At 39.1% G+C, this 26,223-nt stretch overlaps 1 protein-coding gene across 1 annotated transcript in view; it reads right to left on the reverse strand.

Moving 5' to 3' along the window:
- dnah5 (dynein, axonemal, heavy chain 5) overlaps positions 1-26,223 on the reverse strand; it is a 111,582-nt gene that overhangs the window by 47,214 nt on the left and 38,145 nt on the right. Inside the window, exons 35-59 of the mRNA XM_038711914.1 lie at positions 25,534-25,697; positions 25,113-25,269; positions 23,881-24,093; positions 23,406-23,630; positions 21,536-21,708; positions 20,121-20,191; positions 19,110-19,217; positions 18,706-18,893; positions 17,502-17,696; positions 16,514-16,648; positions 16,132-16,239; positions 15,380-15,533; positions 14,965-15,111; positions 13,521-13,762; positions 12,987-13,163; positions 11,911-12,115; positions 11,557-11,699; positions 9,369-9,503; positions 8,929-9,051; positions 8,426-8,639; positions 7,839-8,062; positions 6,846-7,044; positions 6,583-6,755; positions 6,251-6,381; positions 5,182-5,335 (exon numbers count right to left, since the gene is read on the reverse strand). Coding sequence (XP_038567842.1) covers positions 5,182-5,335; positions 6,251-6,381; positions 6,583-6,755; positions 6,846-7,044; positions 7,839-8,062; positions 8,426-8,639; positions 8,929-9,051; positions 9,369-9,503; positions 11,557-11,699; positions 11,911-12,115; positions 12,987-13,163; positions 13,521-13,762; positions 14,965-15,111; positions 15,380-15,533; positions 16,132-16,239; positions 16,514-16,648; positions 17,502-17,696; positions 18,706-18,893; positions 19,110-19,217; positions 20,121-20,191; positions 21,536-21,708; positions 23,406-23,630; positions 23,881-24,093; positions 25,113-25,269; positions 25,534-25,697 — 4,158 coding nt within the window. The remainder of the gene's footprint in view (positions 1-5,181; positions 5,336-6,250; positions 6,382-6,582; positions 6,756-6,845; positions 7,045-7,838; positions 8,063-8,425; positions 8,640-8,928; positions 9,052-9,368; positions 9,504-11,556; positions 11,700-11,910; positions 12,116-12,986; positions 13,164-13,520; positions 13,763-14,964; positions 15,112-15,379; positions 15,534-16,131; positions 16,240-16,513; positions 16,649-17,501; positions 17,697-18,705; positions 18,894-19,109; positions 19,218-20,120; positions 20,192-21,535; positions 21,709-23,405; positions 23,631-23,880; positions 24,094-25,112; positions 25,270-25,533; positions 25,698-26,223) is intronic.

Below are 26,223 nucleotides of genomic sequence, written 5' to 3' on the forward strand. Positions count from 1 at the left end.
AGAGAAGCACGATCTAAAAAAAAAAAGGCTTCCACAATATAAACAGCAACATGAGTTAATCTTCTGTAGTTTAGCAATATTAAATAATGATTGTCTAATGAAATCAAAAGCAACATTTCACCAGAATAACATATTTAGAAATAAACCTTGAAATAGTGCTGTGATTTTCATTTCCTATTTTGATTACAGGTTTCATCACATTCCCAACTTTCCAACTTATCCCTCCAACTTCGGTCTCCGATCTCTTTTACCATATAAATGCGTGGTTGACGTAAATTGCTAAACTAAAACTAATTCTGCTGTTTATAGTAAAGCAGATGTCTAATTTATATTCACACTGTAGCTTTTTTGCTCAATTTGTTAAGCCCAGAGCTGCAGACACTTGTTGAAACCCCACACCTAACACACCCTTTTCTCCAGGTTTTACCTAGGGGATAATGGTACTGCATCCTTTTACATTGCTTTTTGCACCTTTTGACTAAATCCCTGGTTACCGAAAGAAAGAGAGCAAGTAACGGAGAAGGGAGAGAGGAGAGAGACTTAGGGGAGCATGTGGTGTTGTATTTAGAAGCACCATGTCTCTAACCTGCTGGTTCACTCTCCCATAAACAAGGCAACTCACTCTTCCTTTTTGTTCCTCATCTCGGTCTCTCACACACAGTCATCCTATCTTACCTCACCCAGACACAACCTCTCCCCTGAACATGATGAGGCAGAGGTAGCAACAGAAAACAAAGGAAGATTAGAAAAGAGAACAAGCAGATGGAAAATGAGGGGCATAGAAGAAAAAATGAAGAAAGACCAATAAGAAGAGGTAACAAAAACATGTGAAAGGAGGGAAAATCGGCTGAAAATTAGGAGGGGAAGGAAAAGTAAGAGGGAAAAGGTCACTTTAAAAGTAACTGCACATGCAGAGCCCGCTGTGGATAGTGCTAAAATGTTGATAATCTGACTTTCTGTTTGAGGGTCATGTTGTATATTAAAGCATAAAGCATAAATTAAATGGCGTTTATTTAAATACACTTGGAATTTTGCTCCATTTTTTCTATAGAGGGAAGTATGTACAAGAACGCAAAATTTGATGCAGTCTGTTTCGATCAATTTGGCTGTTGCTCAAAGCACAAATTAAGAACTAGTCTCACGTGTCATGAGTAGCAGTGTCAGTTCTTGTGCATCTTAAACAGAAGCGGAATCAACAAGTCTTGCAAGGGCTGTCACTCTGCAATTAATTAAAGTTCAAAAAAGGAATTCGATTAGATTTATGTAATATTTGGAGAGGTAGAGGCAAAAACGTGTATTCAAGTTAAAATTTTAGAAATATTCCCATCCCTCAAAAGAGTCCAGTATTTACACGTCTCTCCGTTAGTGCTGGCCAGTCTTCATTGTGATGGCTATGATGCACATCATTGCAGCTGAGGTAATGGGACTAGTATAGAAAGGTAGGAGATGGTAATGTATAATGGCAGGTGTAAAATCAACCACTGATTGCTAGTGTTGTAGTACTCGAGACCGGTCTAGGTCTTAAGACCACTTTTTGATGGTCCTGGTCTCGTCTCGGACTCGACTGCATTTGCACTCCTCCTTGTTTCGGTCTCAGACATTTAGGACTCGGGATTTTACTTCAAGACCAATCAAGACCATAACTTTGGGAATATCAATAAATTGCTTTTGCATTGTCTGATTTGTTAACATCCTATCTTTGATTGGAAGTAAAACATATTGCTTCAAATGCAACCAATAACCCTAATTAACGACTGTCACCCTTCCCTGCGATGCTTACATTGATTTCAGCTCTTAGTGTTTATATGTGGGTGTTTTAATGGGAATGTGGATCTTTCAAATCAATTTGTGAAGTACCTATGATCTCATTCTACATTTTATTGCGTGCCATGCAATGCAGGGAACTGGTCTTGGTCTTGACTCGGTCTCGTCCTCCCTCGGTCTTGGTCTCGACTGCCCTCAGCCCCTAAAAGTCTTGGTCATGTGTCGGTCTCGATAAACTCTGGTCTTGGTCTTGACTTGGTCTTGGTTTGGGCGGTCTTGACTACAACACTATTGATTGCACAACATTGCAATATATTTAAAGATTTCCTTTAAAGGAAAATACTTTGCTCCCCTGTATGCGGTCTCTTGACCTTATTAAATTAGGCTGTCTTCTTGTTAGCGTTAGGCTATTTTATCAGTTAAAAAGCATCAAACAGTTTCAGACAGACAGCTTCAGCGTCAAGTATAGACTAAAAGTAAACATTAATAAACCCATCATTACTCCTGTAGATGCTGAGCTTCTTAACATGCTCTTTGCCATCTAGGCATACATAAGCAGCACAAAATTAATCCGTGATCAGTATTTTTTAATTTGGAAAATAATAAAAATAAGTAGGCCTTTATGTTTAGCATTAAGATGCTGTTATAAAACGTTTTCACAGCTTGTTGCTGCTTGATTACATAATGCCCCCACAGAACATAAACATCCAAGCAGTGGGAGCTGGGAAGAGGCGGGTAAAAAGCAGCAAGAGCAAGATGTCAGCACAGAGCATCAGTAGGTGTAGCAGCTTGATGGAGAAGTAAGTGGGGGTCAGCCATCATTTACATAGCTTGACTTTAGGCATGTGTAAAATAATTATTAGTTATGTTGGCCCAGTCAGCTTATATCAGGAAGAGTTCCATGAATTATCTTGCTCAATACTCCTTCAACATTTCCACCTTTAAAGTTGCCATTCACAGGTTGTGGCATCTTTTTAGTGTTGGGTCATTACTGTGGTATTTTTGTAGTACTGTCCTTAAATATGAATCAAAACAATTAGGAAGAATGAGGAGAAAATGAGGATAAAAAGTAAAAAAGAAAAAGGAAGGCAAGAGAAGAATAGATTAGAAGAGTAAGCAAGGAAGATAAACAATGACGAGTAAAACTAGGGAGTACAAGTAGGGGGAGTGAAAGAAAAGGGCAACAAAGGAAAATAGAGTGAGAGAACAGGAGGAAAACCAGACAATGAGAAGAAGAGGATGAGTGGGAACAGGACCGGTAGGTGTGGAGGAGGAAAAGAGGAAAAGAGCAGAGGTAGGAACTTTAGAGAGCAAAGGAAACTTCAGCAGAGAAATTTGCCAACAGTGGGATTTGACCTTAAAGCTTCCTGGCTCTACTGCTGCTGTTACAGAGTAATACAGGGGGGAAAGGCCATTCTGCTGCTGTAACGCAGGGTGCTACAGTACATAGAAGACCCAGCTGTATCTGCTTCCTCTGTCACTTAAACTTTCAATTTATTACATCCAGATCGATGAGAAAATGAAACACTATTGTACTGACAGAGAACATGCAATTTGCTTTTTAATTTGATTGAACTGAGATAAATTGCTCATAACCCAGATAGAAACTGCATGGTTTTCTCTTTTCTAGGTCTGTGCTGTCACTGCCTTGATATTGCGGTCATGAAATGTTTATTTCACTTCATGGGTGAATGCCAGGTCTTACCTTTAGTTGGTCCACCATGCATCTGCATGTTTTATTAGTCCTGCCTGGCAGTTATGAAATTAATGTAAATATTCAACTGCTAACATTTAAGGCTATTACAGTTGGGTTCCGTTTAACATTTTACGCTACCAGTACAAAAACCAGTACGCTCAAAGTGACACCGATACTAATAGTGAGTGAATAATAGAGTACTTCATTCGATACCTTGCGTAAAATACCTCCTGTTCATGTCACAGTAGGCCTACTTGGATGGATTGGTATTATTTTTATTGTTGTTACAATGACAAGCAGGGTGATGTTTTTTCTTTTCTTTTTTATTGTTTGAAATAACCGTAAAATGAAATATTGGGAAATTGTTTTAGATTGCTCTTCATCCTAATAAAGTCACCCTCATGGGTAGTAGGCTATCATAGAAGAAGGACGATGGCTTGGGAGTATTTTTTTTTGTATTTGAAAGAGAGAGGAGGAGTGAAATAGTTTAGTGATCATTGTTGAAAAGGAATTTTGATTTGATATTTTTGATTCGTTTGTTGAAAGTAAACAACAGAGAATAATTTTGTTAACTTTCGATCAATAAATCTTGACCAGTGTCTTGTGTTCTGTGTTCATTTAGGATTGGTCCTGTCTGTTTCCCCTGCTCTCTCCCTCTCTCACCTGTGTATCCCCTCCCTGCTCGTTAACCCTGTGTATATATCGCCTGTGTTTCCCTCAGTCTGTTTTCGCTCATTGTAGCTTGTAGTGTTGTGTCTTCTTATGTCATGTCCTGCCTTGTTCTCTGCCTTTTCCGTGGTTATTTGGATTTTGCCTTTTGAGTTCTTTTGGATTACCTGTTTCTGATAATTTTGTTCATTTGTATTTATTTTGGGTTTCTCTGGACTAAGCCATTCAGCCTGTAAGTGTGCTCGCTTTTGTTTAATTAAACCTTTTGAACTGTACTTGCTCTGTTCGGTGTCCTGCATTTGGGTCCTCCACCTCCCAACCACACTACACCAGCTTATGACACCATGACTAAAATCAGCTGATGCCTTGCTGTGCCACAAAAGCATTGAATTGACATGCTAAAATGCAGTGATGGATCTGTGACAGAGTAGCATTAAAGGTTATCAGAAGATGAAACCAACGGAAAGCCAAGTTTGTGGCTTGCAACGTTGATGTACATGCCTGAGACCGCGATCAATGTGGAAGGGTTGGTAAAAAATGGGGGATGCCCTTCTCTTTTTTTCGGTGTGTTGCTTTAGTATTTGGCTGCAAGGTGATGGGGTAGTGATGGCTTAGTGGATAAGACGTGCCTTTGGTGTGAGAGACCCGGGTTCGAATCCACTATGAAACACCAATGTGTCCCTGAGCAAGACACTTAACCCCCCTAGTTGCTCCAGGGGCGTGCAACCCCTGACATGTATAGCAATTATAAGTCGCTTTGGATAAAGGCGTCAGCTAAATGAATAAATTTAAAAACCATACAAATAGTGTATTTCCCCTGATCTGGCTACAAAAAGGATTGAATGCAGCACGAGATGATTGGAGAAATTTACTACTCAGTAGCCTACTGGGCTAAAGCAGACCTACACTAAAATACTGCAAGCCAGAACATAGATTCCTGTGTTTGTTCCTACCTAACAGCATCAAACCAATGTGGACCTTTTGCTCTAATGACCAATCAGAATCTCAGGCCAGCAACATCACCTTTTTCTTTCTTGTTAAATGTATTTTACCTCTCCAGAAGACAGGACGTTGTTCATGTACTCAAGGAAGGACTCGTCTTTGATTTCATTGTCAGTAAAGATGAAGCTGATGCCTTTGCCATTTTGGCCCGCTGTTCTGTACAAACTCTTCAGGTCATCCATCAGGTTGGCTGTGTTGTACGAGCTGGCAAAGAACAGAATGCACAAAATAAATACGCACTTAGATTTTCTTCTCACTGTTTCTGCTATTGTCAGACCAAATTAACAGGAGAGAAAGAGAGGTAAAAGGGAAAACTGTGTGAACAGTCTGACCTGCCTTTTCTTTAATAGAAAATTTTTAGGTTCCCAATTAGCACCAGAATTTGAGCATCATAATAAAACATTGACCATTGAATGCCTTTTACATTATCTCAAAAACTGGACCAGGTTATAGTTAACTGTATATTATATTTGAAAGAATTACCCTATTTCTATTAGGTTATTTCTTATTTAATAATTTTAATTCTACTTCATTCTTAAAACTTAGTTTAGTTTGTTTACTCAAAAACTACTTTAATCTGCTCATCTTGCTTTTCTCTTCAGACATACTAAACCTCTCTCTCTCTCTCTCTCTGTTCCTCTCTCAGTGTATCTGTCTGATCTGTTGAATTTCTTTCTTAGCTATATGTTATATAAATTTGCCCAAAAAACACACTTTCGCATTTTGTATTTGTTTCACCTGCAATTCCGTTTTAACCACAGTAAGTGAGGCGCATGTGGAGGAGGCTTGTCATTATTGATGTTGCCTATCGAAACAATTGAGACCAACGTGGTGGTGTGGGATGTGTTCACATTAATGTCAGAGTGAAACAGAGCACTTGTCAATCTTTATGAAATCATGAAATGATGCACTGTGCGCCTCTCCAGACCATAATGAGCAAAATAAAATGTGGTGTTACAGCCATTCCGCGATCTTTTTGCAACAAGTTTTACGACTTGATCTAGATGCTATTATCAGGTTATAATTAAAATTAAGCATGTAGAAATTACAGCTAAGGTTAGGATGTATGGATAAAGAATAACTGTGTGTGTGTATATGCCTACTGTATGAGAGCATTACCGTGTGAGAGTGATCTGGAAGATCTTGTATCCAGCTATGAATGAGGCCAGTCTGGTCAGGCTCTGTTTGCCTGAACCCCCAACACCTACCAACAAGGCATTGCCTCCAGGTGTCCGTATGATCCTCGACACCTACACAAACATAATCAGAGAGGTAAAAAATAAAGACACAAGCAAGAGAAATGTGTATGAGAGTAAGCAAACAGGCATTTACACTTAAAAAATATAAAGTTATCCTTTTGATATCTATTCTTGCTAATATTACAATTTCCTTACTTTAATCCCACTAATGTCACTAAATGAAGTAAGATATGAAAAATATCTTTAAAGTACCTTGACCAGATGTATCATAGCATCTTGAAAGAAGACCATGTCCATTCCAGTGCCCCTGATGCTCTCATTGTAATGGCTCAGGAACATGTTCAGACGGTCCTTTAAACTCTCAAACGATTCTATAGGCTCATACACCTTGGGCAAATCAAAGTCAGACTCTTCGGGCTCTTCCCCTGTGAGGACAGCACATTTTACATCAAAATGATCACAATACAAAAGCAACTGTACTGTTCCAGTGGCATGTCTTTTTGATTGATCGGTACCTGTAGCCTCAGGTGTGTCTCGCAGAAAGTCGACAAAGTATGTGTCTAGTCCATATTCCACTATGTTCTTGTGCTCCTCGGCAAACTCCTCCTCTACCAGCTTTGCCAAAGCCTGGTCAAACCACTCTACGTCCTCAGGCATTGTAAATCTGTCAGCTATCACACGTTTACACTCGTGCCTCCACAATGCCAGCAGCACCTGGAAATAAAAAACCCTGGGAAAGTTTATTTATATTCTATACTCTTGTATTCTGTTTGAGTGGTTTAGTTTATTCTAGTTTTGTCTGGTGTGGTCTGTCTTCTAAGTTGAGTTGGCAGCCTCAGCAGGGATGTTGAGCATGTTTTTGACTTGACATGGGCAACCTGAGGTAGAAGATATATTTTACTGTATTAAATTATTCAGTGGGGCCAGAAACCAACAGGGAGTTGGCCATATCAGCAAGAATTGAATTTGCAATGATAGCAATTTATATTCTTCCCTTCTACCAAACTCTTCTGTCCCACTCAAATACTGTAAATATATCTTAACATATCATGTAGTCATATAGTAAGTAGCTCTGTGCCACACTACTTCTCTCTGTGTTCTGTTTATACGCACCCAAGACACCAGACTACTAGGAGCAATCACATTAAAGCACTGCAGTAACCTGGTTACTGTAAAACCTGCATTTACATACAAGAGAGTGTATTTGAACTAAGGCTGGCATATTTTTAGTGCATTAGTTTTGGGAGGGGTTATTTTGCATTTAGATTAATGTTGCAGTGAGATACTTATATAGGTTTGTTATTGCCAGTTGAATTACACTAGCAATGTCATTTTAAGATACTTTAGCAATACTGTTCTTGTGTGGATTTTTTGTCATGTATACATGGTCAAGAAATCAGTTTTAGACAGTAGAAATCTAGCTAAGTTAACCGTTCTTCTTAACTACATGACATTTTAGAGATCAGGTTATCACAAAACACCCTGTTAATTAAGTGCACACTTCTCACCTGGACAGTGTTGATCACCTCAGCGTTGGTATTGAGCATTCCTTGCCAGACCCTGGAAAGATCCCTCAGGTTGAAGATGTAGTGGAACTTGGCAGGAGTTGGAAGCATCTTGACCTTGGTCAACTGCCAGAGACGGCGGGTCAGAGACACCAAGCGGTGTACAGTGCTCCGAACCTCGTAGGTGAAACCGCGACGTGCACAAAAGTGACCCACACCTATCACACCTATATTATAGGGTAAATGGAGGGGAAGTTGTTTTATTGAAGGTTGGAAATTGACAAATTCATATTTTTTGGCAAATGTATAGACACACTGCATAGCTCATGAAAGTAAATTGAGGTAAAATGTATAAATTCATATAATAAAGTAACATTAATTAAATTGCAAGGAAAATATACTTTTTCTTAATTACGGTTATTTTCTCACTTTAGTATTGGTAGTGGTAGTGTTATCAGTAGCGGTATTCTGATTAGTTAGCACTGTGGCATCATCAATATCAGTGTGGATAACCCAATCCTTAACATGAATCAAATGTTTCGATTCAATACGTACTTCAACAAGGATTCCACTCCACTCTTTCTACTCACCAAATATCTTATCGATGGAAGCATTGGAGGGAAGGGTACAGTTAAAGATGGAGAACTGCCTTTTCAGTCTCTGTGGGACGTCATTTCGGCCTCCTCCTGGATGGATCATAGCCGCCAGAAACTGTACATCCACAATATTGGTGAACTCTCCCGGTTTCTCCAGATTGAAGAACCCATTCTGCTCCATCAGCTGCCTGACAATTTCATTAGTCACCTAGAAAGGCAAACAAGTAAGCTTAAATCCCTAGCTATTAGTTCATGGTAGCATTCTTCTTTGCTCAGTTTCATCAGTTCATTTAAATGTATCGCCTCATTAGGTCACAGAAATGTGCAAAATTAAACTGTTTAAAATCTAATTAATTATAAATAAATAACGTGAAATGAAATTATCTTACATTGTACTCTAGAACAAAAGGACACAACTTGCAAAGTATCCTTAATTGAGGTAGAGTGAAAGGATATTTTTAGTATTTCAATTAACTCATGATAAAATGATCCTTAACCTGGTCTCCCCATTCATTGATGACAGGCATGTTGATATCATCAATAAAAATGGACATTTTCTTCCCAGCAGGGGGTCCATAAGTGGTCCCCATTCTCTTATCCACATAGCTCTCTACTGTCCTCTAAAAGGAAAACAGGGGGAGCAAAGAAAAAAAAATTACCCAACACATATGGTGACAAAAAAAGACAGCAAAAAGTTCCACTAAGACACAATCAATAGTAACAGCTTGATCAATGTGCAGCTTAGCCATGGACAGGGAAAAGGCTTCTTCCAGCCTGCATATTATTAATTAGACAAGGAATCCATCAATATTACTTCACAAATTCATGACAAGGTAACACATATTGTAGATCATCCATCTTCAGATGAAACTGTAATGAATGAGAAAGCAAGCTGTTAAACATAACTAAGGAAAGTAAACAGACAGTTCTGCTTTACCTGGAACATGAGTGGTGTGGTGGCAGAAGAGAAGTTGAGACTCTTGCCCATGTGGGTCTCAGTATCATACTTCGACATGTAGCCCTTGATGATAACAGTCTTGGCTGTCCCTTGCTCTCCAATTAGCAAAACAGCCTAGGAAAATGTAGAATGTTTTTCAGGGTAAAGTTTCATTTAAGACAAAACTCTATATGCACAGATAATGTAAGTTCCATGCAATGTGATGTGTCAACATGACTATTAAATTGCAACCTCAAATTAATTATTCTGTTGAGCTTGAGATTTAAACTTGTTGTGTCCTGATCTCCACTTTTACTGAGCAACTTCCAACCATTAAAGGTTCAGTGTGTAATATTTCTGAGGATCTATTGACAGAAATGCAATATAACATCCATAACTATGTTTTTAGTGGTGTATAAAAACCTTAATGACCTGTTGTGTTTTTATTACCTTAGAAAGAATGAGCCATTTCTGTCTACATACACTGCGTGTCCTCTTACATGGACGTTGCCATGTTGCGCCACCATGTTTCTACAGTAGCCCAAGCAGACAAACTGCTCTACAGAGCGCTTTTAGTCACTGTGTTGAATACGTACAAAGAAGAAGAAGAAGAACCAGTAACGCTAGCATTAGTAGACGACTAGTTTATTAGAAGTAAGAAAAGAAGAGAAATTTGGACAAATGGAAGGCAACACTCTGCACCAGAGCCGACAGAGCATGTTGGCCACCGTAGCTTGTCCTGCATGCTTGGAAAGGGAGTGGTGAGCGATGTATTCATGTCACCACATCGAATAATCAAAATCTTTTTTACCTCCCTTGATCTTTATTGCAAAAAGAGCAATAAAGTGTACATGGGACATAAAAAAGATTCGTGCAAAATCACTAGTTGCACATACATATTTTGCAAACATTTCATTTGTAAGATTGTTATAACGGTTAGCTTCCTGTTTGTGTCGAGTGAACTAGATGTCTGCGTGTTGTTTATATGCTCTGATAATGCTAATACAACACATCTTTGTAGTAGCATTCACGTTGATTTCACTTTCCAACTTAAGAGCACATGAACACACAATGAAGTCGGATGAACGACTTCACAACTCGAGAAATGGGACCATCAGAGGAGCGCATGAATTCACCGTGAGTCGCTGGTTGCAATTTGCAACTCTTACCGCTAGGTGCCACTAAAACTTACAAACTGAACCATTATAAACTAATTTTTCATGGCTGTAGGATAACAAATGAGATATGCACTCAAAAGTCAATACAGTACCTCAAGAACACAGATAAGCCAGAAACTTTTGTTTGAAAAGAGTGCTTAAAACAGCTAAAACAGTCTTAATTATTCATTATGACACATTTTACAGATCCATTTGTTACAACAATGCGTTAGCCTATGACACAGGCTTGTGTTTAGCGACAAGGAACATGAATGAGAGCTGACAAATGCAGCAGGCTGTAATATGTAGAGGTTCAATCTAAGACCAGTTTGGCACTGAGAGCATTACATGTTTTCATGTGAGGAGCTACAGATGAAGTTAATAAAAAAACTACTGTACTAGACATATAAGCTATTGGCAGTTTGGACCTTTATCACAGCTTAACATAAAAACATATTTTCAGGTAAGTATATTTTTGTTCACCAGCTAGATCCATCAGCCTCTGGGAAAAAAGCTAGCAAAATTTACCCAGTAAAAGTAAACCGAACTGAAGGAGATTTCAAAGTTAATCAAAGTAAATGAAATCTCATCCTCACAAAAACCAACACACAGAAGTTCCCCACTTTCCTCTTGTGGCATTGTGAACCTGAATGATTCTCACACACAAACACACACACACACGCTATGCCTGGTTGTGGAGAATTTGATGGGCTTTTAAGTAAAGTATCGAGTATAGAGAAGAGATTATAATCATAACCCTTAAAAAGCTATGAAGAGGGACTTGTATATACTTAATGTTCTTGTTCACAGCTCCTTTATAGGTGATGTGCCACTTGAAACATGAGTCAACGTTACAGTTGATAAAAACATATATCAACACATCAAGCAGATGTTTTATACTTTCAAGCTCATTTTGAGTTATGATTTCTTTAATGAATGTGGCCTTTAATTTGTGACTGGCAGTATACAGGCAGTGTACATAGGCAGTACGTAGGCATGCACTACTTTTGTTTTCTTTTGGCCAAGCTCACCTTGCCCTGCTTGGCGATGGTCTGAATGAGGAAGTCTGTTCTAACATTGTCCACATTGGGGACCAAGATGGAGCTGTACTCTGGGGTGAATTCCGATGGATAAACATACTCCTCTACTCTGGTGCTCCAGTGGACCCACTGACCTGGAAGAAGAACAAATGTGCATGCATTACAAAAGGTAAACCGTGGTGTAAATATTAACCCAAAATATGACAGTGGCAGCATCAACATGCACCTGCTGCCAAAACAAAGTGCAGCAGGAGGCACAAGGCTTCTGCTTGTCAAGGAACAGCTTTGATTTTTCCTGGCATCTAATCTGCAGATGTTAACATCTGTTTATCAATGCATGCATACCATCTGCTGTGACATGGTAGTCAAACATGGTGTCGTCACTGTCAAGAGGAATGTCTGGCAAGTTTAGACAGATACTGTCGTTCCCTCTGAGCCAGATCTCCATCTTTCTCCGGTCATCCAGTTCAAGTAAGGCACCAGTGCTCCACATTAGGGCAAAAACATACAGCCGCTCCAAATGCCCTCTGGATAACTCACCACACTGCTCCTGTAGAGTAAGACTTATTTATTTGATCAAGGACTTTCAAACAAGCAAACTTCAAAGAAAAGGCAGGGGGCACATCAAAAGTTGAAAATATACATGTTCTCACATTTTACACCAAGTTTATTGGCTTCATCGCAAATAAAATGACACTGATGGGTTCCCAGCCTATATAGCAAAGTAACAAAGTGCATTAAACATCTGACAAGATGTAATCGCAACAGGTTAATGCAAAGGTTTAGACCCTCAAACTATGAACCTAAATGCAAGAGAAAAACAAGTCTCTCAACTAAAATTTCAGAAACCTAACCATTGGATTCTGCAAAAACAAATTATCACTAATCAACTTTACTGGTATAGTCATTACATAAACAACCCCAATTATCTTAAAAAGCAAGATTAAAAAAAAAAAAATACTGATGGTTTTATGCTCTAATGAAGCGAAGAGGGCATAGTTAGAGCTTTCATAACCCCGTTGGTGGTGTCAATTTGCCTTTATTCAATTAATAAGTACCTTTTCAATTGTGTGATTAACAACTGGGGAAAAAAGGCGCAATTCTTTTGTTCTTTCCCTTTTCTTTGCAGTACTAAGCTTGCATCAGTTTATATTTCACAACCTGTAATACAAGTAACAGAAGTATTTGATTGATTACAGATCTATTACTCAAGTGCATCAATTAGCTTCCAACTGTTTCGGGCTTTTAGAACAGCAAATTATTCAAAACGCCTTCTGTCTATATGAATTTCCCCTTTTACATTGACAGTCATTTTGTTTTGGAAAAATTAATTAACCTTTTCATGACTAAAAAATACAGTTAAATGCTGTCTAAGTGCAGTCTGTCCCATGGATGGGAATTCAAAACAGTTGTAACCTTACCTTTGGTGGTATTAGTCCCTGCAGCATGTTGATGCACTGCATGATGACAAAGGCCTCCAGCATCTCCATCTTGAACTCTAGTGATTGCACACTGAAGCGGTAGAGCTCAGAGAAGGAGGAAGAAAAGAGTTCCCTCAGCACCTCTGCTTCCTGGGGGGAGCGTTTCTTCAACCAGTTCTGAGAACAACCATATTGGAAAGCATGTTGTGTTACTATCAACCGGCAACTGTGAGTTGGCTGCATAGAAACCGTTTTTAAGGCCGTTATTGTGATATTTATTGATTTTTCTTCTGCTTTGATATATTTGAAAATGTAGTTACTATATATGTTTTTATTTTAATTAAAAAATATATATTAAAAAATAGTGACATGATAAATCTTGCGACACCCTTTGCCCGTCACCGCCCCACCCACTTTGGCAACAACTGATCAAGATGTTATTTAGGAGGTACAATACATACTATACCATAAGTGCATAAGTGTTTGTGTAGGGAAACAAAAATATATTAAATCAGTTTTTCATTGTTGATTCACCTCCAGTATAGGGCTCCAGTTGAGTACAGAGGAGCTCATGAACACCATGCCATTGCGTGAAACAGTGGCTGGAGAGGCATTGTCGATGTTGTGTGGCTCAAAAACCACTTTACAGTTGGGAGCCATGGGTATACGGTCTCCATTTGCCAGTGTCAGAGTTCTGTTGTCATCCAAAACTGAGTTTAGGTTCTCAATCCAGATGGCATCGACTGGTCCATCCAGGACTATCCAGATGTGCTCTCCTGAGAGAGAAAACAGTGTTTTTGTTGGTTTTCATGGGTATGAATATGATATGATGCATAACGTAGTGCTTTCACCTATAATTTGCTAGTCGGCAGAATAAAAAAAGCCTCTGAATATGCATTTTATGCGAAGCACAGGTGGCACCACAAGTCTCACTAAAAACAAAATGTGAAAAACTTAGATCCAAAAACAAACACTACTGAGTTCTACAGTATAGCTACTGGTCACGTGGTTGATGTTTGTGTGAGGTAAGGATGCTTGTTTGGTCTGATGCAGATGTTTAGTGTTGCGCTGCGATTTCTGACCTACATTTCCTGGTCTTAAACCAAATGACTCACAGTTTGGACAGAATCCAAATAATTAATTACTAATACAACTGTGATTAATTAATGCACATGAGCCATCAGCCGCATTTCTACACATGTTATTGGGATGCTGCTGATGAATGTATTGAATCATAATATAAGTACAGCTTATTTTCACAAGGCATTTATTTTCCATGTAGAATACTTCACTCTGCAGCCCTGTAACAACTCAACATCATCCACAAATATATGGAATGCATCCCTTTTAAAGATATGCACAACAGCATGAGAACATATACTGAATACATCAAATGCATATTTTTTACACATAAAAGCAAACACACATAATGTATATTCATAGCAATGCACACATACATTTTTTATGAAGTGTTTAGGATCAGGGCAGAGAAGAAAGCAGCTGTTGCTACTGCTTTGAACTATGGATGTAAGGATGTCCCAAGATATTTAAACTTCTCTGCAACATATTAACATGCTGGTTTTCCCAAAGTTCCCAAAGACATAAAGAAAGGAGTACTAATCATTTGAGGAATCATTTCTTAACTCAGCAGGCATCCCTATCATCTTTTCAGTCTTTCTCTTATTTTAACTTAGATAGAGGATGCTGTTATAAAAACCATGCTCCCTATTTTGCCAATTAACACACGTTAATACAGCTTGTGATGTGCTAAGCTTCTCATAGACCACACCTGTGACATTGGAAGACAATCAGGTTACACCAATATTAAGTTTTAGCCAATAAAATCAAATGCCAAATACCTGTAAAGATGAAATATTAAATAAAAATATACTTTAATTTACACAAGTTTAACTTTAACAATGTCTGCTCTTCTCATCTCCAACTGTAAAATCAATGTTAAGCAAGCAACCTTTCTGACCTTTCTTCGCTCTCAGTGTTTTCCTCCAAAGTGTGGAGAAGATGCCGTCAGTCCAGTCGTTCGTGGCCACATCCAGTCGGCCAAACATCTGAGGTGCTGTGATAGCTTTGGGGTTCATGCGCATCTCTTTGTGAGGCTGACCACACTCTGAGAGAAGAAAGACATTGATGGAGACATGCGTCCTATTTTTAAGGTAAGCATATCTAACACATGTTAATAAAACAAACACAGGCACATAAAAAAAGACTTTGCGCAATGATTTATGAGGTATCACTAAGTTTAAAAGGCAGACATTTTGATTCTCGCTTTATCTGTCTTTGTCTCACACACAGACACACAAGTTCCATCATCAGCCAAGTTTGTGTGTCTTTTTTTCTGATCATATGTACATCCCAAAACATGCATGAAATCATACCTGTCATAGCTCTCATTAGCGTGTGTATACAAGTTGTCTTGCCGGCCCCACTGGGCCCCAGGGCCATCATGCCATGTCGGACCCTCTGAGTCTCAAACAGCTGGATGACTTTCAGCTTCCAGGGAGGGTGACTGATCAGACCTGCATCCTCAACCTTAAGGAGGAGAATTATAGTAAACAAGTCTGCAGTTCTACTATATTTACTATACTAAGCACATAGATGAATGGAAAGGTGTGTCCAAACTTTTAACTGGTATTGTATGCATCCACAGTACTATGCCATGTTCTGGGTGATACAGTCAGGGCGGTATATTGTTCTGTCTTGACAGAATCACATACAGTTTCACATACATTTGAAGAAGATACATGCAAAGCTAACGACAAATGTGCATTACTGCAGGAATGAAGGCATTTAATGCACAGTAATTTAAAGACCTAACATTTGACTGTATCTTTTACTTTGTGTTTTCTCTGCACTGTGTTTGCCACAATCAGTTAGGTTATGTCCTGACAAATGGTAAATGGCACCATTTGTTTCCTTTTGGGAGCTATATCTTGAGGCGTTTAAAGAGTGATATGAAAGATACAACGGTCTCACTGTCGATTAGTCTTTCGCCTAATTTTTTTCAGCTTCTTCACTCACTCTCTCTCTATCTCTCCCCCTCTTTTCCTCCATTCTACTGCATTTATCTGCCATTTCACTCTCCCTTGCAAAAACACAGCAGGCAAACTCATCTCTCACTTTCCCCTACCTGTCTGTCGATAGCAGCCTCTAGCTCAGGGTAGCCTGCTTTATCAAGTTGGATCCCTGGAAAGAGGTCCTCAATCAAGCTCAGGAAGAGCGGCTCATCCTCGTCGATCTAACAAATACACACAGACACAAGTTAGTAAAAAGCCATAAAAACATAAAACAACTGAGAATGAAATGAGATCGGTCAATTCATAATTAAATTTTAATCAATCATTTTCTCTTTTTTGCTTTTATCTTTGATATCTGACTTTTTTATTCCTTAAATTAATAGTTTATTCTTTTTTATTCTAATTTTCTGATCATGAAAATAAGTATAAATTTTTACTTGGGAATTAAGATTATCTATCAGATGATCAATTGTTTTGATTCTACTCTAGACTGACCAGTTTAGATAAGTTCATGTCCCTGAGGACCCTCATGACGATGGTTGACTCTGTGTCACTGGGGTTGGCTCGTTTAGCTGCTCCCAGTGTTCGCAGCACTGACAGGATGTTCCGAAGGCCAAAGTCATAGTGAACCTGGACAATCACAAATAGCATTTTAGATTTGCAATCATTCATCGTGATATGTTTGCAGACAGCTGTGTAAAACCAGCAATTTATGAATGCTCCTACTTTTTCTAGCCTCTCTAACAAGCATTTATAATTATTTCAGTACTCTTCAAAGCAAATTCAATATCATTGTAGATGACAGAAATTAAACAAAGTCTTGAGTCAAAGATAACTACATTGTGATGCATTAAGCTTTAGGCACCAACAGTGACAGTGGAGATTGAGAAAATAAGCAATTAATCTTAATGCCAAGCTGTGGCTCATTAACCCTTCATCAAGAAAAATGCTTGTCAAAAGGGAATTGTACTGTGTATGGTGTTTTTGCCATTTGTTGTATTTGTGAGGTTTCCAGTGTTTTGGACCTTGGGAATTATATTGTGAATTCCCATGTGTAAAGTGTGCAACTGTGATCCCTTAAAGCAAAAGCTTTGCTTTAAATACTTGAATTAGATAAGTGTAAATTAGATAAGAACATTTTTCATTTTTGAAATGCAGTTTCTTTTTCAAAACATAAATATCATACCTGCAAAATGAAGTCTTACTATCTACAATGTAAAACCACAATCAAATGCCTTTAATGTGTACACATACCTGGCCAAAAAAAGCTATTCTGATTCTTTTCTCCATATTAAATATATGCATTGTGTGTGCTGTGATCCTCCAAATAATATAAATTAAGCACTTTAAATACTGTATATAGAAAAAAACAGGGTGGTAAGAAGTTAGCAACACCAAAGTCTGATAACAAACCAGGAGAAAATTAATTATTTTGTAACCATGTGAAACAAGACTAGAAAGTGTCACATTTTGCCTGTTTTACCTGTTTGGAGAGTTGCTCCTCACACAGCTTGTAAAGAGTGAAGAACTTGCGGGCCAGCTCCATGTTGTCGATAAACCCACAACTGGCCAGTTTCACCCTAATGATGATCTGACGGTCAGGGACCATCATGGCCACAGAGCGGAAGTTGATCTTCAGGTTCTCAGGAAGCTCCTGGCGACCTGCATAACCCGGGTTCTGTTTATATAAGAAAAGAAAAATAGTTTTAAATGGTGTGAAAATAGGGAAACTTTAATAATGAGGAAATATAATATTGCATTCAATATTACATAGAACATTTAGATCCCAGATCATACTGTAACAAACAATACATCAAATAAATACAAAAAAGAGCATGTGGACCACACAACACAGAGAAACACAAGCAGCAGGTTGATTAATAGAGTTACAGGTATCCAGTTATCTGCAAGTTGTCCAATTTATAGCATATATGTGTACGCCAGAGCAGAGCGTTCATAGCATAACTTTTCTTCTTCAACTAATCCCTATGCACAGAGCTTAGACCCTCCTCTCCACAGCCAGCCTTCCACAGTCAGCCTTTGATTACGGTCTCAATACACACAGGTACATGCACACATACACACACACATGCACACACGCACACTAAAAATAAAAGCGAGAATGATCTCTCACCTCTCTCCCATGGGAGAATAATTCCACTGTTCTCTGTTTAATGATTTACCTTGGGATAGCAAGGAGATCTAACTATTACTGTATGAAGAGTATGATATGAACACTGGCTAATATTATTAAAAGGCGGACCCTCTTGTTTAGAATCATCCAAACTGGCTTGTAAAATAAGACCTGGGCCAATTCGATTCCATTTAGCTACACTCATTGAATCATAAAACTATTATTTGCATATAATATGTATCATCAAGCTGTCCAGCAGCTAAAACTGGAGGTTCTTGTAATGTCCAAGACGCTGCGTGCACACAGGTGCATGTACTGTACCCAGGTGCATCAGCCAGCTTCTATCTTACCTTTTACTTTCTACTACAGACAACGTAACACTGCACAGCAGGACAGTATATAATATTCAGTTCCATCAGCTGAGTATGTGGATTTTCTTCATAAAGTGTTCATTAACTGGAATAATACCATGAAAATGGTATCCCTGACTATATCAACATGAATAGCAGTTTCTATCTAAATTTTGAAATAATGGCGCTGCTGTGTCACTGACCATGGTAAGGAAGATGCCAAACTCAGGGTTCATATCCACATTTTCTCCATCAGTGAAGACAAAGTTTTTGCGACGTTCCTTCTTGCAGGTGAGAACTATCGCGATCTGCTGGGCTGCCACCGACAAAACTGGAAGGTCAATGCGGTTGAACTCGTCAAAGCAGCCCCACGAACCAGACTGAGCCAGACCTGGAAATAAAACATGTGCAACTCCAAAATATTTCATTTACAATATATAATTGTCTCTTCATTGTCTAGTTATGATTCCTTTAAAACAACCCGTGGTCCTTGTCCTCCTTGCTGTGCACAAAACCTTTAGCCTGTTTAAGGCTCATCCATATATTTTTTCCAGTGCTGCTTCATTTGCAATAACATAATAAAACCCATTTGCTTTGTGACTCTTACCTTTGAATATTCTTCCTAGGCCTCTGAAGTCCATCTGGTCAGAGCAGTTGAAAACCACAACATACTTCCCCAGACAGCGACCCATGTCCTTTGTGGTCTCTGTCTTACCTGATAACAAAAGGCAGATTTGAAAGTGAGAGAGAAGTGCATTCTCCAACTCTCTCCAATTCTTCAAACATAACACCAACTAAAACTCAATTGTAAATTGATTGGCTCCCAAGCTTTTCGGTTTGTGATCCTTTTAAAATGAAGCAATGTCAACTTGTCACCCCTCTTCTTCATTTAACTCTGTTCATACTGTATACTGTATATATTTTAGCATATTCATATCTACTCATAACAGTTTATTTATACATTATCTCTACAAATGTGCATTACTCTGCACTTTACTTGCCTTTTGTTAGATGCAGAACTGTATTTCGTTGTTACAGTACTCCATACAATGACAATAAAGATAAATCTAATCTAATCTCATCACAGGCTGCATACAGTATGTCCAGGACTTTCACCTATGAGTGATCATTTAAACTTCTCTGATTACTCGTGTGGATAATTATCTGAATTATGTGATTGTCTGAAAAGCTAAAACTATCTACTTAAGTTAAAACAAAGAGGACAACATTTTGAAAAAAATAACATACAACTGTGCAGCAGGGCCAATGTCTTCTTTCCTATCACATTAATCATTTCACCACCCTTGAGATTTAATTTGGTACCCTTGGAGAGGTCTCGACCACCAGGTTATGAATCACTGTAATTTAACAAGGGACATGACCACGGACAAAGAGTCATGTAATTACTGTAAAAATTTTGTCAATATTGCATGTTCTTGATGCCGTTTGACTACTGCCGCATAATTGATTTGTATGCAGGACCGATGCAAGATCTATCAACCAGTATACTATTAGGCTAATGTCTGTAGTCCTGCCTAAGAAAGTTTCCTAATTGGATAACATCAATATATCATAGACAATTCTTCTTTTTAGATAATATTTCGGGCCTCAGTCTTACCTGTTCCTGCAGGACCAGCAGGGGCTCCACCCATACTCATACCGAGAGCTTGGGCTAGGGTGATGTAGCACCTGACCAAAAATAGACAGGTTAAATTACATAAGCACAATAAGGTCAAGAATTTGCTTCCTCACAAAGCAGTTTTTATTTTCCCCTCACACTGAATTTATCACAAAATAAAACTAATACGCTGTGATTCTCCACAGTGAGGTTGGAGGTCACGCACAGCTAGAGAATGCAACCCCTGAAGCTGGTGGGGATTAAGTGTCTTCCTAAAGGACACTTCAGCAGAGAGGAGGAATGACACCAGGACCTGACCCAGGCCTTCTGGCTAAACACTGTTCATCCTTTTCACTGCATGGCTGGCCTATAGTCAAAACTCATGATGTGACCGTGCTTGTAATAAATTTTGTCCTTCAGAGAATGACCAAAACTGAATATTTTCAAATCATCATTGTCCCTTTTGTTTCCGTGTTACCAGTTTTAACTCTACTCAGCAAAGCATGTTGTCACCGAAGAGAATAAATCAGATAGAGTTTCAGGCAGGGAAAGAAGGCAATGGGAAAATCAGGGCTGTCCTGTCGCCTATGGCCATAAGGCCAGCATGCCACTTCTTTGGAGAGTGCCCTCCTTGCTGCCGTCTCTTCTCATCTCTTTCTCATTGTTACTTCCCCCCCGTCTCTTCTCATATTTCTCCCTCTGTTAGTCTGACACTGGATGGTGATCTGTGCAACTCATCCCCTCAAATTTCTTCTCTTCCCAATTCCAGTGCAATCTCTCTGTCTCACATGAAATATCTTGTTGTTGCTGTGAGCCATTGCCTCTTTTCTTCTGATTTGATCATGATAAAAAACATATTGAATCCCTGTCACTCATTCTAAATGGCTGATATATGTATGAGGTACAGTATCAAGGCTGTATATAATTGCTGACTTGTTTACAACCAAATTGACATTTTCTTTGAGACTGTGCAATTACTTCAAGATTGTCTTGTTCAAACGGTGCAATCCAAATTGTGTTGCGTTTCTCAAGATTTGAAACCTAAACCTTTAGATGCTTTCATTGTTAATTATAACTCTATAACTAGAAATAACTCTTTTGGAAGTTAGGTACACTTTTGACTAATAGTACAGATGACTGGGTGGCTGTCCCTAGATTGGTGATGAGGGCATTTCAGAAGACGGTTTCATAACCTGTTAGCACTGTGTTTGAAGCATACTGAAGCCCTTAGTTTTAACCATTACAGCCATGATAAAACATACACACTTTCTGACAGTTTCTAGGCATGTTAGATACTTTTTAAAACGTGAAAAATATTAATAGGTGTTCATCATTTGACAGTACATTCTTAGCATTTTAATTCTCCCCTTTATCAGAGTGCATATGTGTGTGTGCTTCCATGGGTGGGCCTCTACCTGTCAGTCAACGGTGTAATGACAAGCCTTTCAGTGCAGCCCAAGAATTCATTCTGGTAGACAAAGCCCACATCTGTGATGTTGATGATCATCTTGTCTGAGTCCTCATTGAAGTAAAAACGACCCTGCTTCAGCCACTCAAAGTCGTTGGGGGTTTTGACATGGAGCCGGCACTAGAGGGAGAAAGGGTAAGGATAATGGGTGAGGAGGAGGGAAAAAGAGAAGATGTGAAGAATAGGAAATCAAAGGGCACCATTCAGGAGGCGATTTGAGGAGACAGAAAAAAGCAGGAGGAAAGAGGGAAGTAGGGGTGGAATGGCAGGACGTATGAAGGGGGCATGAGGTGACAGGAAGATTATATTAAAAAGTTAGAAGGAAGGGGAGAGGCAGTTAAGGGGAGGAGGAAACTAAAGAGATGAGAGGCCATGATTTGAAACTGAGGTGGAAGGAAGGTAAAAAAGGAGGGGAGAAGGATGGCAGGAAAGAGGTAAGTCAAGGACACAGGTAAAATGAGTAATCGGGCATAATAAGGAGGGTGATGAGTAGAGAGATGAAATACAAATAGATAAAAAGTATAAGGAGGACAAAGAGGATCTATTATAGAAGAGAGAAGTGAGTCAAAGCAAAAAGATTTTTGGGAAAAAATGGGTAGGACAAGTGCAAGATTTGTGGGAGAGAGAGAAGATGAGGGGATAAAAATGAATAAAAAGTATAAGGGGATTAAATAAAAATGTCAAAATAAAGATTTCTGTGAAGATTTTAAGTCATCCAGATCATTGTTATCAAAGACGGTTAAATCAGAGGTAACTGGGCTTGGTTAAAGATACTGGAAAACATATTGCCTCTCATCTAAAATCAGAGAACTGAAGAAGGGTCTTGGATGAAAGGCGAAACGTCTTCCAGTATCTTCAACCAAGTCCAGTTGTACTTGATTTAACCTTTCTTGAATGTCTACATAAAGTTACTTCATACCTGTGCTATTCACCTTGAAGATCAGCCATCCAATTTACAGTGCCTTGAGGGAAGACTTCAAAGACATTCTCTCTAGACATTTTCTCTAGGTCTAAATATCACTTAGCTGCCAATGACAATAACTGTTTACAGATAGCATTGAAATCTGCAGCTGTTGGGACCACAGGAACAGAAACTGAACTTGAAAAGTATTCAGCCCAATTCTGCCCTGATCAACCAAACCTCAGGGCAACTTTTCAGGGCTCTCTCTCTTTTTCCTGGACTTCATCACCGAAGCTTCAGACAGCAGCTCTATCTCCTAGTGTGTCCTGCTCGGAGCAGACTCGAGGCAAAACCAAACTCTCTTCTGCAAAAGACCAGCTCAGTTAGCTAGCAGCTACAACACAAAGTCTGCCAAATAACTTGACATGCTAAGAGAAGCAACAAAATAGCTTAGCAATGACTAGCTACCTCTGGAAGATCAGAACAGGACATACAAGCAGCACATCAAAGAAACTTGCGTAACATTACTTGGCTACGCACAAGACTTTTTTTGAGGTTGTTCTGAATGTTCCCGTGGTTAACATGAGGTTCTTACTGTAACCATAGCTCTGAGCCACCGCTAAATTGATGCTAGTAATGTTATGCCTCACACAGACAAATTCTTTGCATGCTGACTAACTCCTTTTATTTATTTTTTTAAAGAATATTTAGGCTTTGCCTTTATTTGATAGGAAGAGCTAAAGAGAGACAGGAAATGTAGGAGAGAGAGAGGGGATGACATGCAGTAATGGGCTGCGGGCTGGACTTGAACCCAGGCAGCTGCAGTAAAGACTTAGCCTTGTGGTGAAAAAAATAAATGCAACTTGTTAATGGTGTTGCTACTGAAGTACTACTAAATGACCGACAATATACTCACCAGCTCATCAAATATGTCCCTCTGGTGGACATGGATGGTGATGAGGGTCTCGTACTTAGTCCTCTCCACAGCCTCCAGGTCTCTTGTGGTCATGTCAATCAGTGTGTTGAGCAGATCAAGGAAGAGCTGGTTGGTTTTGGCCATAATGCGGCGATCATAACGAGCATTGGTCAAAGCCTCCTCCGAGTCTCTTGTCCATATCATCTGAATACCTAGCAAGCCCACCTGGATCAAGGATATTTGGTGATCACATCATTGTGTAATGGTCAGATGTTATTACTTTAATTACCTCCCTGAACACAGAATCAAAGCTGAGAAGGACTTGAGAAATTCATGATGCTGGTCTAGTTTATATAAAACCAATTATCCAACATGTTTTCTTCTTAGTACACAGTCCTTGGTGGGCAATCACAGAGAGTAATGGTACAGCATGGCCCATTAGTAGATTAGTTCTTTGATTCCAACTATTATCTACCTGAGCAGTGAAGGAGTTGAGGAAGTCGACGAGCTGGAAGCCAGGGTCCTGGATGGTCAGGGCAGCCTGTCGGATCACCAGGTGCAAAGACCTCTGGGATTCCTTCAGCAGAGCATTGAGCCAAACCTCTACATTCCCCTCTGCTGTCACAGAACGCTCTAGCTCCATAGTCTCCCCTTCCCGTGATGATACAGCCAGAATACGGTCATATACCTGTGGAAGATGGTAATCACGGATAGATTATTCTTTTTCCACTTGTGAAGTAAGGAAAATAATTTGATGACATATGCATGTATTCTCCTCTTCTACATTATTCTGATTAGTAAATTAAATTTTATGGCCTTGGATTGTATTTTATTCTGTCTGTTGCAATTGTTAAAAAAATTGTTGCAAAAGGACAGATGGGTTTTGATGATACTGTACATATGTATGATTCTACAGAATACACTTTGTTGAACTGATTAATGAAGAATGTATTGGCTAAACAGGTACACATGTTCTTGATTACTATGAGAAGATGGATATAGCTCCACAAAATGTGGTGCTTTTGTTTTCTCTATATTTGCCTCTGCTGTAGGTAAAGCTCCCTACAGCATCATGATTAGGTGTGCTCCATTAAGTCGTTCAGAATGAAGTGACTCAAATGACGCTCAAAATTCAGAATGAAGCAGGAAGTGAAAGGCAGAATGGATGAGATGGAGGAAAGCCCATACTGTGCTTGTTGTTGTTGTCACTCATTGTGTCATTACAGTCAACGTGCATGTGTGTGTAATCTTGAATCGCCCGATTCATGGCTAAAAAACTATTTTGAGGAATCAATGACCTTTGAGTCAAAGGTATCACCTGTTCAGTGTCCAACCAACTGTAAAATATGGTCACAGACACAGGTGTTGAAGATAGGCCAAAAAAAGAGTTTACCCAGGGCATTATGTCAGTGAAGTTGCCCTTTGACCTTTTGGGTAAAAAATTTCATCACTTCATCATTGTATTCCATTCCACAACATGTGTGTGAAATTTTGTCATAATGCATCAATTATTGAGTTATGGCCAAAAACATATCAAGGTCATTTTGACCTTGGAGTCAAAAATTTGTCATTGTCAATTCATTGTCCAATCAAACTGTGAAATATAATCTTCAATTCTTGAGTTATGAATAAAAACATATTTTGTGAGGTCACAGTGACCTCCCAACTGAAGGAGGAAGTGGAAATTTGTGCTATATAAAAATTCACCTTGTCATGGAATCTGACACATTTGATGTTGTCGAAGACGTTGAGAAGGTGGGCCTGAATGGTGTGGGAGTCAGAGGCCTGGCCCAGGATCTCCAGCAGGGCAGGGTCAGAGACGAAGAAGAAACGAGGAAACATCAAACGCTTCTTCTCCAAATAGCTGTTTGACATCATGATAACAATGATGATATGATAACAGTAATAATAATATTTAAAAAGTTACCTGCAATAGTCTGTTTGAACACACAACAAACCACATGTACAATACTTGGCAGCAAAACACTTCAAATAAATATTTACTTATCGTAACAGTTTTAAAAAGTACTCACTCCTTTCTTTCAATTATGCTTTAACTACTCACACTTCAAACCTTCATATTGTTCTGACATCTGAGTTGATTAGGATTTTGGTCCTTTGTACTCACCCTGTAAGTGACTTCTGGCATATTTCCAGCTGTTCGAGGAGGTGAGGAAGCAGCTGTCCCATAGTCTCATCCCCCACACATGACTGTACTACATTGGGCATCTCGTGGGCTCGCATCATGATCTTCACCCATGATTTGTCAATGTTAGAGAAACGCTTTGCTTCCTAAAAAAGGTTTAGTCAGTTATTCATCCAATTAACAGAGGTTGTATTCTAAATTATTTTTTTAAATGCAAAAACAAACTATTTGTTGTTTGTTTTAAAGATCCCATACTATGCAAATTTCCAGGTTCATATTTTTATTTTGGGTGTCTAAAGGGGTGGTGATGGCGCATAGATAAGATGCCTGCCTTTGGTGTGGGAGACCTGGGTTCAATTCCCACTGTGAGACATCCACCATTGTGTGAGCAAGACACTTAAGCAAGACACTTAACCCCTAGTTGCTCCAGAAGTGTGCGTCAGCAATTGTTAGTCGCTTTGGATAAAAGCGTCAGCTAAATGAATAAATGTAAATGTACTAGAAAATGTTTACATGACTGTAAAAGCACTTTCTGTGAGACATACTGAACAACCTCCAGTTGTAGATCAGCGATGGAATGACCACTTGGTGTTGGAAAAAACAGGTTGGATAATGGGGGCATGGCTAAGAGTGCTGTACTCAGTATGTACTCAGTGAGCGGGGCCGTCTACT

This window comes from Micropterus salmoides, unplaced genomic scaffold (genome assembly GCF_014851395.1).
Source record: "Micropterus salmoides isolate LMB-PRFRI ecotype aquatic unplaced genomic scaffold, ASM1485139v1 Ms_hic_scaffold_11, whole genome shotgun sequence".
Taxonomy (NCBI): Eukaryota; Metazoa; Chordata; class Actinopteri; order Centrarchiformes; family Centrarchidae; genus Micropterus; species Micropterus salmoides.